Consider the following 18,446-nt stretch of genomic DNA (forward strand, 5'->3'; position numbering starts at 1 on the left):
ATCCCGTAACTTCTTGCTACATGCCCTATGAACTAGTTATGCTAAACTTTCTACCCCTCAAAATGTGTGATGTTCTTTCTCAGATTTAAGTCTGTGTTGTAATGTCTCTTTTCCTGGAACACTCTTCTCTTTGGTCTTGCTTTTTCAATTTAGACATATTTTTCAAGACATTGCTTACATGTCACCTTCCTTTGAGAATTCTCTCCTGATTTCCTACTCCCACCAGTCTACATTTTAGGTGGCAAAGGGTTTGCTATGTTATTCTGTATCTACCCTTACAAATCTCCTTTGGGAGCTCCTGAAAAGCAGAAACTATGTCTAAGCCACTGTAACCCCAAAACCTAGCAAAGACTCAACACATGTTTGCTGAATGAATGAACAGACAGCTTAAAAACAATACCCGAAAGCTTCATTTCACTGTCTCATTCCCTAAGGCTGCAAGTGTACCTCTGCTCTTAGCCAATTTAAAGACTTGACAGATATCAAGACACTCTGACTTCTACTATTCCCTGGTAGTGTTGTAGCTAAGAAAATAGACTCTTGCTCTTTAAATTGATTCATACCTATATCTTTAATGTTGTACCTCCCTTCCCTTTCCTATCTACTCCCATGCAAGAAATTACTATTAATTGTGCTCTGGTTGAACAGAAGAGAAGCCTGTTTAAAAAATATCACATTTTACAAGGGGTCCCTGGGCAGGGCAGGGTCAAGAATCTACAGTTCCTATGTGAAACCCTCAGAGGAAGCATGACACTCTCCTGCTTCTGGCCCCTGAACAAAAAGTCTAGAATAGACTAGTCTAATGGTGTATATGCAAGTGCTGCTCTGATGAGAACCACAGAAATTCTGAATGGATGAATTGTTCCGCTAACTTCTGATCAGTACCTGGATTTGGGCAGTTCTCCATCATCTTTCCTCCATCGTACCGTAGGCACAGGGTCACCTCGGGCCTCACATTTAAATTCCGCACTGTCGTCCACAGTTACCGCCAAGTTACTAGGTCTCTTTACAAACGATGGTCTCTCTAAAATTAGAAAAAGCCATCTTAAGATCAAATAAAGAGAAACAAACTAAAAAACCATCTTAGATGTCCAGTGAAGACTTGTATAATTTGAAATATTATTTACAAAATTATTCCACATAGTCCCCTTCTTCTAGAAGCCCCTCCCTAGGTTTAGGGTTTTCTCCCCCTTTTCCTCCCATGTCTTGGGGACTTTATCTCAGGCTGCTTTACTCATGTCTTCTCTCCTCTCCCACCTGCCCAAAATATTGATCTACCTTCTAAAGAAGGTCATTTCTTTCTCCCTGTATAAAGATACTGCAAAATGGCAAGAGATCTACTGTACAGCGAGGAGATGAGATAAAATTTCACTTACCCAAAACCGTTAGCTCAGCCACTTCACTCTCCCGTTCCCCAACCATGTTGGTACCAACACAAACGTATTTGCCAGCATCACTTTTGCGGGTGTAAGTGATCATGAGCTTTCCTCCTCGAATCTTAAAAAAAAAAAAGTTGTACGTGAATACCATTAACATGACTTTAGCCATGTTTACAAGACAGATATCAAAAAGCTGATGTGCAGTATTTGCTATATTTATAGGTAGTAACTTTAGGCAGAATATGTACCAAATGTACAGTAGAAAAGGGGCAAAACATGTCTACTTACCTACATCTTCTTACACAGTTATTACATTCCATATAACAAGAAATTTGTTTATCCCAAGTGGCCAAGTTCTTTCATATTATTTGGTTAAATGAAAACCGAAAAATTCTATGAGTAATTTGGTTAGCAAGTAGGAAAAAAAAAAGGAAATTCTTAACACCATATATTAGTGTAATTAATATGTAAATACATATTAGCTACAATTGATTTCAAGGAAGCATATTCTGGTACTAGAAGATGTGGAAATAAAAATGACCCTAATTACTTAATTTGTGAGAGTTGTTTTAAAGGAACATATCTTTAAAGATTCAAAACACCACAGAAACTGACGTGTTCTAAAAAAAAATAATGTATGTGTTTCTGCTGCCCAAGGAATTTCTTGGGGACTTAGGAGGCAGAGACTGAACAGATCCCAATAAATCATCTGGAAAGTCATTTGGACACACTCTTGAACATTTAATTATTTGAAGAAGAATTAATTACAAATGTAAGCAGACTTCCAGTACAATAAATAGGCTGAAGTTAACCATGAATTAAGAGCGGGATGCGGAAATTGAACTATCTTTACTTAATTTAATATGCTTTTGGTGGAGAGTTGGGTTCAATTACCCATGAATATCTCTAATTCTCTGAACCTTAGAAAGGTTTTGTCAGGGATAACTTCTAGAATGTTTCTTCATGCAGGTTTTAACCTCAACCTCACAGTTATTCTGTACAGTGTACTGAAGAAAGAAAGAAAGAAAGAAAGAAAGAAAGAAAGAAAGAAAGAAAGAAAGAAAGAATGAAAGAAAGAAAGAAAGAAAGAAAAGGAAAGAAGGGAAGGAAGGAGAAAAGAAAGAAAGAACGAAAAGAAAGAAAGAAAAAGAGAAAGAGAAAGATTAAGAGATACAAAGCAGAAGGCAGGAAAGGACTACTCAAACATAATTTTTTGTTTTAATCATAAACTTGGAGTTTATTGAAACCACTCATTTACAAAGGTGGGGTCATACTGTTTTGCAGTATTTTAATTGCTTAGTTTCAATCCAGATACCCAAACTAGACATTGCATCCAAGTCTTTATATATTAGGACAAATCAAATATTAACAGTTCAGTTTTAATTTCTGTGGCTTTAGAACTTAATATTTTTTCAGTCGTTTTTTTTTAAACAATAATCATGATTCTCTCGGTACCATTACAAAAACCACACAGGGACTCTTCTCTGCATTGTTCATGACTCTGTCCCTCATACCTAGAATAATGCCTCACTCAGGTGATTTTTGTTGAATACAAACTACTTTTATAGACAAAATCTAGCCTGTTATTCAATGAAGCATTTCTATAAAGGTTTACAGCAGTTACAAGATGTGTTAATATATACTGTTTTCATATATACTTACCTAAATTTCAGACAGAATAATACAAAGAAATAAATGTCACACAAAAACAAACAAGTCTTTCAAGAGTTAACTACTATCGTAACTTTGTATGCATTCTTCTTTTGGCTCTCTCTCACACACAATAGATAGATACAGATTAGATACAGATACAGATGTACAGATATAGATAGATATAAAGATCTACATCTACACACACACTTTCATTAAAGTAAGATCATGTGGTATATGCTCTTCTGTATGCATTTCGAACTCAATAATATGTTGAGAATATTTTGCATTTTAAATGTTGAAGATCATGTATACAGATCCTCCCCATTAACTTCAATGACAAAATAGTATTCCATTGTGCACAGGATTCCTTTACACATAATATTCCATCATATAGATTTATCATATTTTACCAAACTATTCCCCTACTGATAGATGTTTAAGATAATTCATTTTCCCTCTTCTAAATCAGCATTCTTTTGCATATATCTTTTCTCACATGTGCAATTATCTCCTTAGAAGAACTCAAAGTGTGATTCTTAATTCAAATGTATTCCCAACCTGCAGGCTATTGGTTCACAGTGCTATTTTATGTTTTATAAAGTGGCTTTTGTGTGAATATATCATTTAAATTTGGTCTTTCTCATACCCCTGCTGTGAGGCTGTAAGGGCAAGTGTTATAATAACTTCATTTTTCACTTAAGGAACCAGCAGCTCAGAAAGTATAACCTCTTTTCCTGTATACCTGCACTATGCCCATCATCACAGTATGTTTTAATTTTGCATTTAAACGCCAGATTTCCCCCCTGACTGTGAACTCTGAAGCAGAGAAGCATATCTAATTTGTCTTTATAGCCCCAAGGACCTGTCACAATATCTAGCAAATAATAAAAAAAAAAAAAAAATTGTGGAAGGAAAGTGACTTGCCCAATGTCACTTAGCAAGTTGGAACAGATATTCCCCAAGAGATATGTCTTTGGCTACATGAGATGTACAAATGACAGGAAACACACAGCCCACAGCACGTTTATAATTGCTATTTAATAAACTTGAATTTAATAAACTTCATTTCTTGAGGTTCAGAAAATTCAGATCCATACTATTAAGATGTACTGTAACCTTTTGTCATGTACTTATTTTGCAACACCTCACCTAAACATTTCTAAAACCTTGAGGAAACAAAATAATTCCTGCAAAAATGAAGGTAACACATTCTATTCCTGATAGGAAAGTTAAATGATCTGATATGTGGTCCTTAGATGTTCCTTTACTGGGTCTTTAATTTTGGACAAGATACTGAGCCTCTTATGTTTCAGAATCTAACCTTAAATGTTTCTGCATATTTAGGTAATCAGTTCATTTCTGAAGGGATTGTACATTAATAAGTAATAATTATAGCAAAATAAGAGGAAGTAAACTTAAAATGCTGTAAGTGTTCCTTTTGCTTTAAAAGCCAGTGAATTATATATACAATAAAATATAAGGCTTTAAGGATAATTTTAAAATACACTCAAATGTGGAAAAAAATGAAAGTCAAAGAATGATAAAGTATAAATAATTTTCAACGGTACAGACATTTTTACAGTTTCAGTATAATATAGTACTAATTTACTTTTACAAATCTTAAATACTTGGGAATTTAGAGTTTTAAATCAACTTGCTAATCCACATGTGGGGTACCAATTAACATTATATATTGCAGCCCAACGTTGTTATATTTTGAAAGAATCCCTATACATGGAGAAGAAGGGAAATTTAGTTAACATGAGTTATGAGAGGAGATTCTCATAACTGCCAGGAGATTCTCAAGGAAAAAATTCCAGCCTTGCAGTAAATGGGAGGAAACAATAACTTAGATGAACTACAAATTCAAAGAAAGCCATCAAGTCCTGAAGAATGTGTTGTTCACATCCCATTCCTATAGCTCTAGCTGTACCCGTGACCTTGAACGACATGGGTTTGAGCTGTGTGGGTCCACTTCAATGCAGATTTTGGTATAATTATGGTATAGTACTATAAATGTATTTTCTCTTCCTTATGATTTTCTTAATAACATTTTCTTTCTCTAGCTTATGTTATTGTAAGAATTCAGTATAAAGTACACATAACATACAAAACATGTGCGTTTATGTTACCTGTAAGGCATTGGTCAACAGTGGGCTATTAGCAATGAAGTTTTTGGGGAATCAAGAGTTACACACAGATTTTTGACTGTGCAGGGAGGGGGTAGGCATCCCTAACGTCTGTGGTGTTCAAGATTCAAGTGTTTATCACACTTGGCTCAATCTTCAAAAACTTTTCTAAATTCATTGACCAGGAGACTTATGTTTTGGAAACACAAGGCTATGTTTCTTTACTAAATATAAAAAAAAAAAAAACAAAACTGCTCCTGTTCTATAAAATTTTATTTTACAAATTGCCTTGCTAAACCATATATACTGTTCAAATACAAAATACCTCACCAGGCATTTTACAAAATATTTTCTCTGTCCTTTGTAAGTAAATACTTACTGGTAATATGGACCACTATGACATGCATTTCTACAAGAAGTGTTTTGAAATGAATTAGGTGTCTTGAGAAGCTTTTTCATTAGAATCATAATATGACCAAAAGCATACATTTATCATATCTGTTTATTTATATATAATTTCTGTACCAAAAAACACTAAAGTAACTAATTGAGGCCTGAAAATAAAATATGAACCTCACAACACATTTTTTGATGAGAAATATGTATTTTTTTTCTTGAATAACAGCATAGATATTAATCCTCCATGGCTACATGAAGTCAACTAAATTGCATCTTCCCCCCCACCTCCCAGTGGTATTCTTTACCAACTCTATCTGGTTGGAACCAACTTAAAATGAAAATATATGCAAAATGTAAAAAAAAAAAAAAAGATTTCTAAAGCACAGATGATCTTTCAAATTGATCAAAAGTAGATATATCCACATAGGAAAGCAAAGTGAGCATGGGAACTGGAATCACCGTCTCTAGGTACATGTGAGGTCAGGCAAGGTATCACTCCTCTGTACCTGTTTTTCATTTCTAAATTGGGCATACTCTTAACATACATCTCCAAGGATACTGAGATGAATCATATAAAGTACTCAGAAAAATGCTTGCACATTATTTTGTGTTATACTTAGGGATTTAATGATTAAAACAGAGATTTGTCTAATCAAAATGAATCTTCCCTTGTAAGACTACATCCAGAAGCTTTTTATTAAAATTAATTAGTGACACATCTTCCATTGCTTTTGTCAGAAAAATGTTTATTTGCATCAACATAGCAAAGCCTTAGAAGCAAGAAATTCTCTGGCCAACCATGCCTTTCTTATTTCCTCCAAACCAGTGATTCTTTATAAGGGCAGTCACCTACCTTCTCCCAGGAAATATGTGGGCATGTCTGAAGATATTTGTGGTTGTCACGACTGAGACAGGGGAAAGGTGGTGCTATTACCCCCTAGAGGGTAAAGTCTCCTACAAGGCACAGAGGAGTCCTCCACAAATAAGGAAGTATCACAGCCAAGATGTCAGTAGTGCTGATGCTGAGAAATTTTGTTCTAAAGGCTTGGCTCTGGCCTAAAGGTAAATGCTGGATTAAAATGACAGGAGGGAGGGGTAGTTAAAATTAGACAAAATAGTAAGTGTTTATTCTAGGGGCACCTAGGTGGCTCAGTCCGTTAAGTGTCCAACTTCAGCTTAGGTCATGATCTTGCAGTTCATGAATTCAATCCCCACATTGGGCTCTGTGCTGACAGCTTGGAGCCTAGAGCCTGCTTCATATTCTGTATGTGTATCCCTCTCTCTTCCCCTCCTTCACTCATGCTCTCTCTCAAAGAAAATAAATAGAAAAGAAAGAAAAGAAAACATTAAAAAAATGTGTTTTCTATTCGGGAAATCATTGCTGTGACTTCTGAGATTAGTAATAAATACCCCCTCACACCTTCTACCTTATTAGTAAGATAATTTCATTATGAAATACTACATTCCTTTCTATACTCACCGACAATAATGGTTAAGGGTCCCAAAACAGACATTACAACCTCAATGGAAAACTAAACAAGCCTCAAGAAACCTTGAAGACACTTACATCCTTAGAGATGTGAGAGATGCAAACCGACAAAAGGGAAGGAAGAAACAACAAAATGCAGCAAACAGAGAAATAAAAAATAATAATAATGATGATGAAAACGGTAGTCCTCAATTTCTACAAATTCAAATTGATTTTGGCATTATGTCAATGGCTGAATTGAAACAGAGCTAAGCAAAAGCCATCCTTTTATTCTCAATGGTCACAACTGTAGACATGGTGGCCTGTTTTATTCAATAAACAGAAGAACAGAAAAAACATAGTACAATAACTGATCAAATATAACACACCAGCTCTCAAGCAGTACAGTACCTCTTTTAACAATCACCATTTTATGTTGAGTCATACAATGATATTGATTGTAACGAGTGGCTTTATACGTTCTAAATCTTAGTGCCCCTTTGCAAACCAAAAATTGACATTTCCTCTCTACACAGAAAGGAAAAATATGTCTAACGCACACAGAACACTATAAATATGAAAACAGCCATATTTAAAATGAGCTAAGAAATATTTCTTGGCAGGTCTCTTCCAGCAACTGGATCTGACAGGCAAATTGTAAACCTATCAAAAAGGAGTTTGTATAATGAACAGACACAATGTTACACACTGCACTGCTGAAACACTTCTTCAATTAACATAATCCGGTGGTGCAGAGGCTGAACGTGTTAAGCCTTCAGACAATATGCTGGCATCCAGCCTATGTCAAAAATCTAAGGCAGAGGTCCTACTTCCTCATTACCATATACCTTACCAGACCACAGTGGTAACCACATTAGAAACCCACATTTCCATAAGCTCTAGACAGTGCTTAAAAGGGGGCCTCAGCTATCTACATACCTGATAAAAGCAAAACAAAACAAAAGTCCCAGTGGACTTGCCTCCCTTTTGGGAAGGAGACAGAGGAGGAAGAAAAAGAAGAAAGTGGTAAGGAATTTTAAAGTTTTAAATATCTTCACACTTTATAATTTTCTTCAGAATAGCCTCAGATGGTTTTTTTTTAAATGTTTCAGAGACATTAAGGTAAAGGACACATCAATGTATTTGATATATATCAATTATTTGATATCAATGTATGATTTGATTCTTATAAACTAGCATTTTCCCTAAAGAAATAATACATGGTCATTTTCCTTAGGGGTATAAAAAGCTTTCTCTCCTACTACTTAAAGATTTCTTCAAAGCTGTTGAAAATCTCTTTCTAGAATGTTTTCATCTTTACTAGACTGTTTACCAAATACTGACATAGTATAGACAAGTCAGGTATAAGGTATAAGGTCTACCTTTTTAACCAAAAAGAGAATCATTTTATATTCCTGGTAAGCATGAAAAAATCAGAATCAGAACTTCAATAAGACTTCTTATTTCCAGAATACAAGAAGAAAATCTGATTATTTTTGTACACATTGAAGCATGTTTTCTTTAAAAAGGTAAATTAAGCCTTTTGACTGGTTATTCAATGAAGTATACAGCTTACCCTACAATCAGTACTTAAAATCAGACATAAAGATGAACTTAAAATGAACTCCTTGGTATGTCTTCATTTTCCACCCTAAAGCAAGTCAGATGATTTGCAGTATCTGTTACACAGGAATTTTTTTTTTTTCAGGCATCACCCCACAACGTTAGCCATACACCTCTAGGTTAACATACAAAACCAACTGGGGCTAATTAACTAGTTTGGCTACATGAAATCTTTTCTGCTTTTAATTACATTAACTTAATGTGACTTGAAGTCAGCAGACCAAAAATGAAACCACTAATTATATTAAGGGCTTCAAAGATGATTTCAAATTGCTAACCACCAAACTGTCATATAATTTATCTCATTTCCTTTAATGGATTTTGCATTTAAAATCTGTGTTCCTTACTAGAAATACTATTTTCAAAATACATCATAATAATGGATTACAAGAATAATGATTTAGAATGCTAAATGAGAAATATGTTTAAATAATACGTATAAGACATACACAGGTGTCATTATACCAATAAGATATTGTGCAGTATGAATGTTTACAAATTTCAGAAAGATTTAAAGGCTTGGAAATATTCATTTACAGTAGTAAAGGCTTGATAAGCAGGGTTAACATGAGTGAAATAATAACCTGGGTTTGGAAATAATTTTTTTTTGAAAAATTTGATTCTTTGCCACTGTTGTGATACTATTTTTGCAAAGTAAATGAGAGGAGAGGTTTTGAATTATAGTCTAGTATATATCATCCTTAAACAATTTATTACTAACTCTCTTTGGGCAGAATATCTCTTAGTAATGTTGTCAATTCTGCCTGGATCTTTGACCCACAGAATAGATATCAAGCTGTTGTGAACTAGAGGAGAAGTACTTTGCATGGGCTTAAGACTTCTTAATGACAATGAGATGCAGGTACCCCAGATGGCCAGTCATCGCCCCCAGACATTCTCCTTGGTGAAATAAACTGCAGGGCAGTTTTGGGTGGTCCCTAAGGACTCCTTTCAACAGAGACATGTAAAGAAGAGAAGAGTCACAATAACAGCTTTTATTTATTTATTTATTTTCAAATTTAACATTAATTCAACAACGACAACAAAAATAAACCAAAAAAAGATATCTGACTCGAGCAGGGAGACAAAGGAATACCCACTACTTTCCAATCTGGCTGCAAAAGTGGTATCAATCCTGAGTGTAAACGCTACAGATTAAAGCATCCATGTTTTCTAATATGCTACAGTAGCATCTTTCAAAAACAACCTTACTTTATTGCATTCTAAATTAAGCAAAAAAAAAAAAAAAGACTGGTGGTAGTGGGGTTATATATATGAATGATGGACAAAGGACTGGATAAACTACATGTCTCATAGCAATCTAAAAAATTACAAGTAAAAGATAATTCACATAATTCAGACTTTACACAATAACAAAGAAATTAGCAGTATTTCTTATTTGGTGATATTTCTTACACCTCCAGGTAAGTAGTTCAGTAAGAACAGTTAGGGGAAAAAAAGCCATGTTTAGAATGAAATAATTTCATGCTTTTATTAATTATGCTTTAACATCATATAGAGGTACTTTATATTTCTCAATATACACATTAATAATTGTGTTCTTGTTTCACTCTTTGGAACCTAAATTTTAACATAGTTGGTAATCAGATACAAATTTAAATTTCTGATCAATTTCCACTATCAACAATCACTGATATAAAACAATTTCTATTTCTCTAGTCACCATAAACACTTTTCTGAAGTATATGAATACATTTCAAGAAAATATTTGTTTATTTATTTCTACTACTCCTGTCGTGCAAAAAATAAAGCTTTTTAAAATATCATGTATTCATAACAACATGGTTTCATAGTGAAGTCCCAAACATAAGTTTTATTTTAAATAAATATATAAACAACAAACCAGGGTCAGCCAAATCACACTTCTTCCTGGGTAACAGAGTTTATATGCTCCTCCTACGTTTCCTAAAGGCTACTATCTGTCAATCATTTTCTGCAAAATGTTCACCTCTCCCTATTGCTTTATCATTTTGGTTCACAGAGACCTGAGAGAGACAGAGAGAGACAGAGAGAGAAGGAAAGAAAGAGAAGGAGGAGAAGGAAGGGAAAAAATGCACTGTTCTAAATATTTCCCACACAAGTCTCTTGATTAGATGTGACCTGCTTTCCTGATGCACATGCAGAAGTTGTTAGGTAAAGCCACCATGTCCTCATTACCAGTTCAGCATGGGCTCGTGACACAGTGAGAGCGGCTGTACCCCAGAAACCGGGAAACTGAGTTTTAAACTGTGACAAACAGATTATAGAGTAGTATTTACAATGTTTTTGTTTTTGTTTTTGTTTTTTTGCTGGAGATTATTTTAAAAATTAATTCGGTCAGATTTTAATCACATGGTAAAAAGTTTTCACCTGGATATTACTAATCCATTGACTCATCCATTCTTATGCCAAGCCCATTTCCTGTTCTACAGCCTACTCAAATTATAAATAATGTCCATGGGATTTGCACCAAAAAAAACATCTTACATAACAAAAAGATGCCTGGGTAAGCACATATTCATTAGCAAAAAATATGAAAATGACAAACCGAAAGCAATCAAATGACACTTTGCCTTTTTCTTGCTGACATTAAAAGGGACAGCATGCCAAGGGGAAAACCATAACTTGTGGGTCTTTCAACTGTTCTCTCAGGAGAAGAGAGAGGGAAAAAAATAGGCAATTAGGATCTCTCTACTGGTGTCCCATATTTGCTTAGGCTACATGCATAGAAGAGAACATGATCCAATTTCATTTGTTTGCTGGTACACTTCACAACACCATTGAAAAACCCACATGATTTCGGCCAGGAGTTTAAACACACTGGGTCATCAGAGGGAGGCAACAAGAGACTCCTGCAGAAAAAGCAATTATCCCAGTGGGAACACGTGGCTCTACCCAGCTTGGGGAGCTGCCAGCTGAGAACACAGGCCTGAGAGAATCACTGCCTAGGACTATGGCAGCTGCATCTCTCTGTTATTTGCAGTTCTCCTACTGAACGTTTCATTTCTCCCTCACGGCAACTTACAAATCGGTAGTTGGCGGTGTGCTGCCGCAGAAGCACACCTATGATAATCTGATTATAGACTAGCTCAGGAAGAGCCGTAGCGTTAATTGCAGGCAAGTGGGAACCATCCTACAGAGCGACACAGTTAAGTCCCAGGAAGAGGACGATTTTCTCTGTGAAGGTATAAATTGTGACCTTTCTGACTATCTAGTTTATATCACCAGAGGACCTTTCTGTGAATCCTCATTTTAACAAGGGATAACAGAAAAGAAACACAGTCTCCTTAAAACGCACCTATTTCTCTTAACTGTGGCTCAAAGTCAATGTGAAGACCTGGGTTTGGCATTTTCTCTGTTCGAGGCCCATTTTCTTGAGCCAGTCACCGTTATGTAGCCTAAAGCAATCAACCGAGAAGGCCCCCTTGAATTTATTGTATTTCAAATCAGGGGCAGACAACTGCTTAGTGCTGGTGAGATGGAGAGCAGATAAACAGGGAAGGCTTTCAGCTGATTCCCCAGGTGTCTGCTTCCTCAGTTATTAAGATCAGAACCCAAAAGTCCTGTAGCAAGGAGATAATATAAAGAGTGGTTTTGGGAGAGAATAGACTTTTCTAGCTATCTGCTAAAAGTAAGAAAGTTGATTGATTTTTACCTCCATGAAAATTATAGGTGTTACACGGTAGTATTCTGTATGCATATGAAAAATTAATTTAGCTCACAGCTGTTAAAGTTAATGTATTAGTTCCTTCACAGTTCTCATGAAACAATGCCCTGCTGTTTTAAAGGTAAAAACACAATCTTATGGGCAATTTTCACTTTTCTACAAAACCAGGTTTGCTTTTTATCACCTTGTCCAACCATCTGGCTATAATTCTGAATTTACATACAGTCGCTGTTAGGAGAGCCTGAAATAAAAATCTATGGAGGAATTATGACCATACTCTGGAAATAAAGATGACAAATGCTCACAGTATTTGAGGGAAGAAAAAGCTCATTTTCAAACACTTGGCTCTTTCAAGTTACAAGTGCACCAGCTGAAAATACTTTTCAAACAGTAAATTCATTTGTGTCTCCATAAGTTCTTATGCTTAGTTCTTCTCTATAGTTTTGGTTCAGTGTGAGAATTGCCCACACCACCAAATGCCTTGCTAAGATAATGCCTTTTCCAGAGACTGTATAATATGGTTACTCTTGAAATTTAAATTCACTTATATTCTGAAGAAGATACATAACAATGGCAGAAAAAAAATCAAATCAATGTTGAGTATGCAAGGGATTCTCTGATTCAGAAATTCAGAATGACTTTATGGAAATTAAGTAAGGAGAATGACTTTATGGAAACACTTGTAATTTGAAAAAAACATTAAAAAGTAATATAAGCATTTAATACTATTTATTAAGGTTCTCTACAAGTATGAACATCCCTAAAAGTAGATACAAATCGAAGTAAACACCCATTCCCATTCTGTGGTATTTTAATCCCAAGGAGTTAAAGGAGAGCAAGAGAAGACTTGCAAAAGACAGGCTTAATTGATTAATCAGAAGTCAGGGCTCATCAGACCAGAGTCAGAGATTCAATAGCCATATGGCCAGTGCTTCATTCTTTTTCATTGATCACAAGACTATGCCACAACCTAGCTACATTATTTGGCAAATGTGTGCCTCCTTTCATAAGGGACACGTGATAAGATAGAAATAATAACCCTCTTCTCCCCCACACTACTCATGTTAAGACAAATGAAAATATATCTAAGCACTACCTAAGAAAGCAAATAGGGTAATTTACACATGTGAGGAAGACGATAAAATCCTGAGGAAAAATGGTTTGAGGCTAGAGCTTTAAAGGAACTTTCTTTGATGGTCTACATTCAGCTTCAGAACTACCCACACACATTTCTCACTATTTCCTGAGAACTAATGATTCACTCATGGACAACAAAAGAAATAAAAACAAATGTATCCTGACCCCTTATATTTCTATAGTTATCTGTGAAAAAGAAATTAAAGAGGAAATGGTGTATCTGAAAAGTATTTCAAAAATCACTGGGACTGTTTAGGACAATCTTTCTCAGATATTAAAGGTTCAGTTCCCTGTCCAAGACAAAAGCTTACCGAACAGAAAATCTAGGGCAGAAAGTATTAACAGTGTTAGCAATCTCAGTGTTTTGAAGTGCCCCTGACCCTAAGTCTACAAGTCTTGTTTGAACTTTGAGTTGAAATTCAGATTTTTGGAAATCCTAGGTTGCATCCATAAAAACCTAAGTAGAAAATTCCAGGATTAAGTGTTGGGAAAGGTGCTTATAGAAGGGATGTCAGTCAGTGGGAAGATCAAGGAACAAGATAAAGTCAATTAAACAAACAAACAAACAAACTTTATCCCATGTTCCTTGCCTCTCTTCCACATGGAATATAAATTCTATAATGGCAAAGAGCTTATCATATGTTTAGCAGGTAGCTCAACATCTACATAGAAGGCAAAATACCAAATTTTTCAAGATCTAAGAAATCAGATACATAGAATTCCTTGATTTCATTCATCACTTCTTCAGAAAAAGGCTTGGTATTTTAGAATTTATGTTAGAAGCACATCATTTTACACTGCCTTGCAGAGAACAAATTCAAATTCTGATGTCTTAATATCAAGGTAATAAATAAATTTAAATTCTCTAATGATCCAACAGTTTGAAAGGACTTAACCACAAAAACCTAACACCTGAAAAAATTAAGTCCTAAGTGTAAAATGTCCTTGATGGTTTTCTCCAAAAACACTTGAAAACTGTATCAGGGAATCTATGGTACATTTCATAAGTGTACCAATGTATTTAAACAGCAACCTGGATTATTATTGTTGTATTTAATGAAAATCAGAATATGTCAACATGTGCTACATACATGACACTGTCACATCCATCATCTTTTGTTTTTACAAGAGTCTTACAAGGGGAAGTATATTTTCCCATTTGGGGATGAGAGACCCAAGGCACTCAGAATATCAGAAACACGCTCCAGTTTTGCAAGTGCATTGGAGCTCATTCTCCGCAGACCCAAGATAAAGCTTATATAGAGTTCTTCCTTTTGAACAAAAGCAGGAACTCATATTTTCTTTGCATCCCACACCACAAACCACAAATTAGCAATATCCTACAGATGTATATATCCCAAGACTCAAGGGCGTGGCAAAGAAATAGGTGCTATTGGTGGACCTCCCTGAGAGTGCTAGCTTGATAGACCTCCTTCCCATCTCCATATTTAAGCCTGACTGATCTGGATATCCAACCTAATTGCCATTAATCCATCTAGCTGCCAGTGGAAAAATGTGCATGTTTACACTTGACATATGCATGTGTTCTTTGCAAGTAAAGTGGAGTTAGGTAAATATTTTATATTAGTTTCTATACAGAGGAATGGTTCTTCTTTTTCCATATAAACATGCACTTCGTATCATGGAATGTTTATAATTTAAACAGAATGTTTATAAGCTTCCCTAATAAAGATGGGGAAACCTGACATGATCTTTTATAAGCATGATGCATGGGGCAGTATAGTGATGTAATAATGTCTTGGTGAAAGAAGAGTGACACTGTGAATGTTAGAAGACAAAGAAACATGAAATAATGGATTCCTGAGCAAATTACACATTATCCACTCAAGGAGACAATTTTCCATTATTTTCAACCAGTTTTATACATATTGAGATCAACTGCTCTTGAAATTTTCCCATACAAGATGATGCTCTTAAAGGTGACTTAAATATGAGCCTCTGTCTACTGTGACCAGCCTTTAAAGCTTCGTGATCACCTACATTTATAAGATTTAAGAAGAGAAAACCTATGCCATCTGTTAGCAATTTTGTTAATGCACACCAGATTATTTTACAAGTGTACTATTTATCATATTATCAAATTCTTTGAGTTTAAGGAGATAAAAATTGAAGTAGTCAGATGTTACCAATAAATGTTAGTACTTTTAAAGCAACTATCCTTTAAACAAAAGAAATGCAAAATCAGCATTAGTTTAGAAATCAGCCTCAGCATAAAATCTGGGATTATTTTTTGAGAGAATGTCTTTAAATAAAAGTGATAATATGGACAAGATTGAGAAATAAAGTCAATCTTAGCCAATTACAAATAATGAAAAAGAAATCCCAACCCCCTTTAAAGTGGTCAGATTAAAAATAATTTAAAACTTAAAGGCTTAACATAATGTCTTTGATTTCTGCATCTTGGACCATGTTTTAAGGAAAGAATGCCTTGTACAATCAAGTGCACTTCTGAATCTACTACTTTGTTTCTAAGATTACAATTCATCCCGCCTATGGTAAACAGAAAACAAGTGAAGGCTTGGTCATCGTAAGCAAGCACAAAATTTACAAGCAATTAGAAAAGTCAACTTTTTTTTTTAAATAGAGAATTTACCAGAAAGTATTCTGTTATGATTTAAATGTTTTCCAAATTACAGGTAAGATCTGTAAGCAATGCCTTAAGATAAATTTTAAAACTGTATTTTTAGAGAAGCATTTCATCTGTGCTTAACAGAACATCAAAAATGAAATAAACTGGTTAGAGCACCATCCTTGAAACCACAGATTATACCTTTAATTTGGCTAATGACTTTAACTCATAATTAAACAAAATGCTCCCAGACAGTAGTAAAATTTCACTAGTCTTTGGCTATTTGGAGGAATATAATGGCCTGATCAAATATATCAAAGTCTCAGAAAATTAAGAAACACAGCTGCTTGAGTGAGCATATATTATAAGGGGAACAAAAGGGTGAGGGAGGGGGAAGCAACGTTTGTAAGTCTGCTTTCTCTATTAGTATACCAAACTAATCGGAAATTCTTATTATAGGCTTTGTCATCTGACCATGTGTATTCATTTTGTAGGGTTATAATACTTCTGGTTAATATACCGTATTGATAATTACTTTGAATTATCGGGTACGACTTTTTTTTAGCCGGTTATTGAAATTTCTGAGGCATTTCTTTTTGGAAGGTCTACTCCGACTGAAGTATCATGGATGCTAATCAGCGGCATACATCCACATTAGGTTTCAGCCCAGTGAATTTCAGGAGTTGGCAGAATTCCATATGGAAGGAGGCTTGGGCAGATCTGCTAGGTACTCCTCTATGTCTTCTAATGTTGCTTTGGCTAAAACTAACATTTGGGTGGGATTAGATTTTGGAAAAATATTCTAAACTCTTTTTTCGGAAGTCTGTTTGGAAAAAAAAAATCGGAAGGCCAGAACCATCTCAGGAGGTTTAAAGGAGTTCTGACAAACAGCATGCAACAAAAAACTGGATAAAACATCAACGTTGTACAATGACAAAATTATTCAAGACTATTCTGATTTTTCACATATGTTAGGATTTGTACTCATAGGGACGTTCATTACATTACTTAGAGGAAACTTGAAAATTTTATAGTATATTATTTCCTGTTTCCTGAACCAAAGACTATTTGTTGACGTAGGAAACACATTGTCTGGCAATCTTTAGCCTCTGCTACATTATCTCTGCATCTTAACCTACTTGTACCTTCTCTGTAGTACTGGAATGAGTTTACACATACATATGAGGAATTTTTTTAATGTTTATTTATTTTTGAAAGAGAGAGACAGAGTACAAGTGGGAGAAGGGCAGAGAGAGAGGGAGATACAGAATTGGAAACAGGCCCCAGGCTCTGTCTGAGCTGTCAGCACAAAGCTCGATGTGGGGCTTGAACTCACAAGCCCTGAAATCATGACCTGAGCTGAAGTTGGGATCCTTAAGCAACTGAGCCACACAGGCACCCCTGTATGAAGAATTTATTAGGAATTACAACTAGGTGTCTCAAGGGATCCAGACAAAAATGGGCAAGCACACTATAAATTGTAGACCCCTTAAAGGTAGATGCCAAAGAGAAGGAGATTCATATATTTTCTATACACTTAAAAACTGATCAAAACAGGGTATACCACAGTTTAACCAGCGTTTTTTATTGGTTTTTCTTGGTTCTATCCATTAAATATCTAATTCAAAAGCATTCTTTTCCATTCCTAATTTAAAAATTGTTAAGTCTCTTACCTCTCCAAGTTATAAATACCAATGAGGAATGAAAATTAACTGAAAATCAAGACAGAAGTACTTAAAATAACACCTTACAACAAGGCTGTCATTGATAGTTCGCAAAACGTTCTCATTACTCTGGTTTGGTTCTCATAATAATCCTAATAAATAATCAGGGAAGATATTATTATCTTAATACTGTCAACAGTTAAAGGACTTTGACCAAGGTCTAGTTGTTAGTACAGCTTCAGAAAGGAGCTTCAGAACTAAAAGACCTTCCTAAGATGGCCATACATTAGGCTTCACTTACTATTTAAATTGTTGCCATTTTTTATTTTTTGAATGAGATCTGAGGCAACCTCTGAGAATCAATCACTTAAGATGAACTTGGATACATTCTTCATAACACATTTGATAAAGCTAACTTAAGATGAACTTGGATATGTTCTTAATAATATACTTAATAAAGCTAAAACATGGGCAGAATTATAATCAAACTGACACGGGCCATGTTTGTACCCAGTGGATAAATAAGAAGAGGATGTTGTTAAACTCTATACATTGAGAATACTACTTTCTATACTTATCAAGATAGGAAATTTTGAATTTGGGACACAAAACAAGTGGCAAAATTATATGAAATGAATCTAGCAAAATACTTTCTTTACCTATGGATTTTTTTTTTTTTTTTTTTTGGTTAGGATTTGTCTTAGTCGAATTTAAGTGCTGATTTAGAAGAATTGATC

At 34.9% G+C, this 18,446-nt stretch overlaps 1 protein-coding gene across 4 annotated transcripts in view; it reads right to left on the reverse strand.

Moving 5' to 3' along the window:
* ROBO1 (roundabout guidance receptor 1) overlaps nt 1-18,446 on the reverse strand; it is a 401,546-nt gene that overhangs the window by 113,808 nt on the left and 269,292 nt on the right. For all 4 annotated transcript variants that reach the window (XM_042955684.1, XM_042955682.1, XM_042955683.1 and 1 more), the window contains exons 4-5: nt 1,377-1,497; nt 886-1,024 (exon numbers count right to left, since the gene is read on the reverse strand). In XM_042955684.1, coding sequence (XP_042811618.1) covers nt 886-1,024; nt 1,377-1,497 — 260 coding nt within the window. The remainder of the gene's footprint in view (nt 1-885; nt 1,025-1,376; nt 1,498-18,446) is intronic.

The sequence above is a fragment of the Panthera leo genome, chromosome C2, assembly GCF_018350215.1.
Source record: "Panthera leo isolate Ple1 chromosome C2, P.leo_Ple1_pat1.1, whole genome shotgun sequence".
Taxonomy (NCBI): domain Eukaryota; kingdom Metazoa; phylum Chordata; class Mammalia; order Carnivora; family Felidae; genus Panthera; species Panthera leo.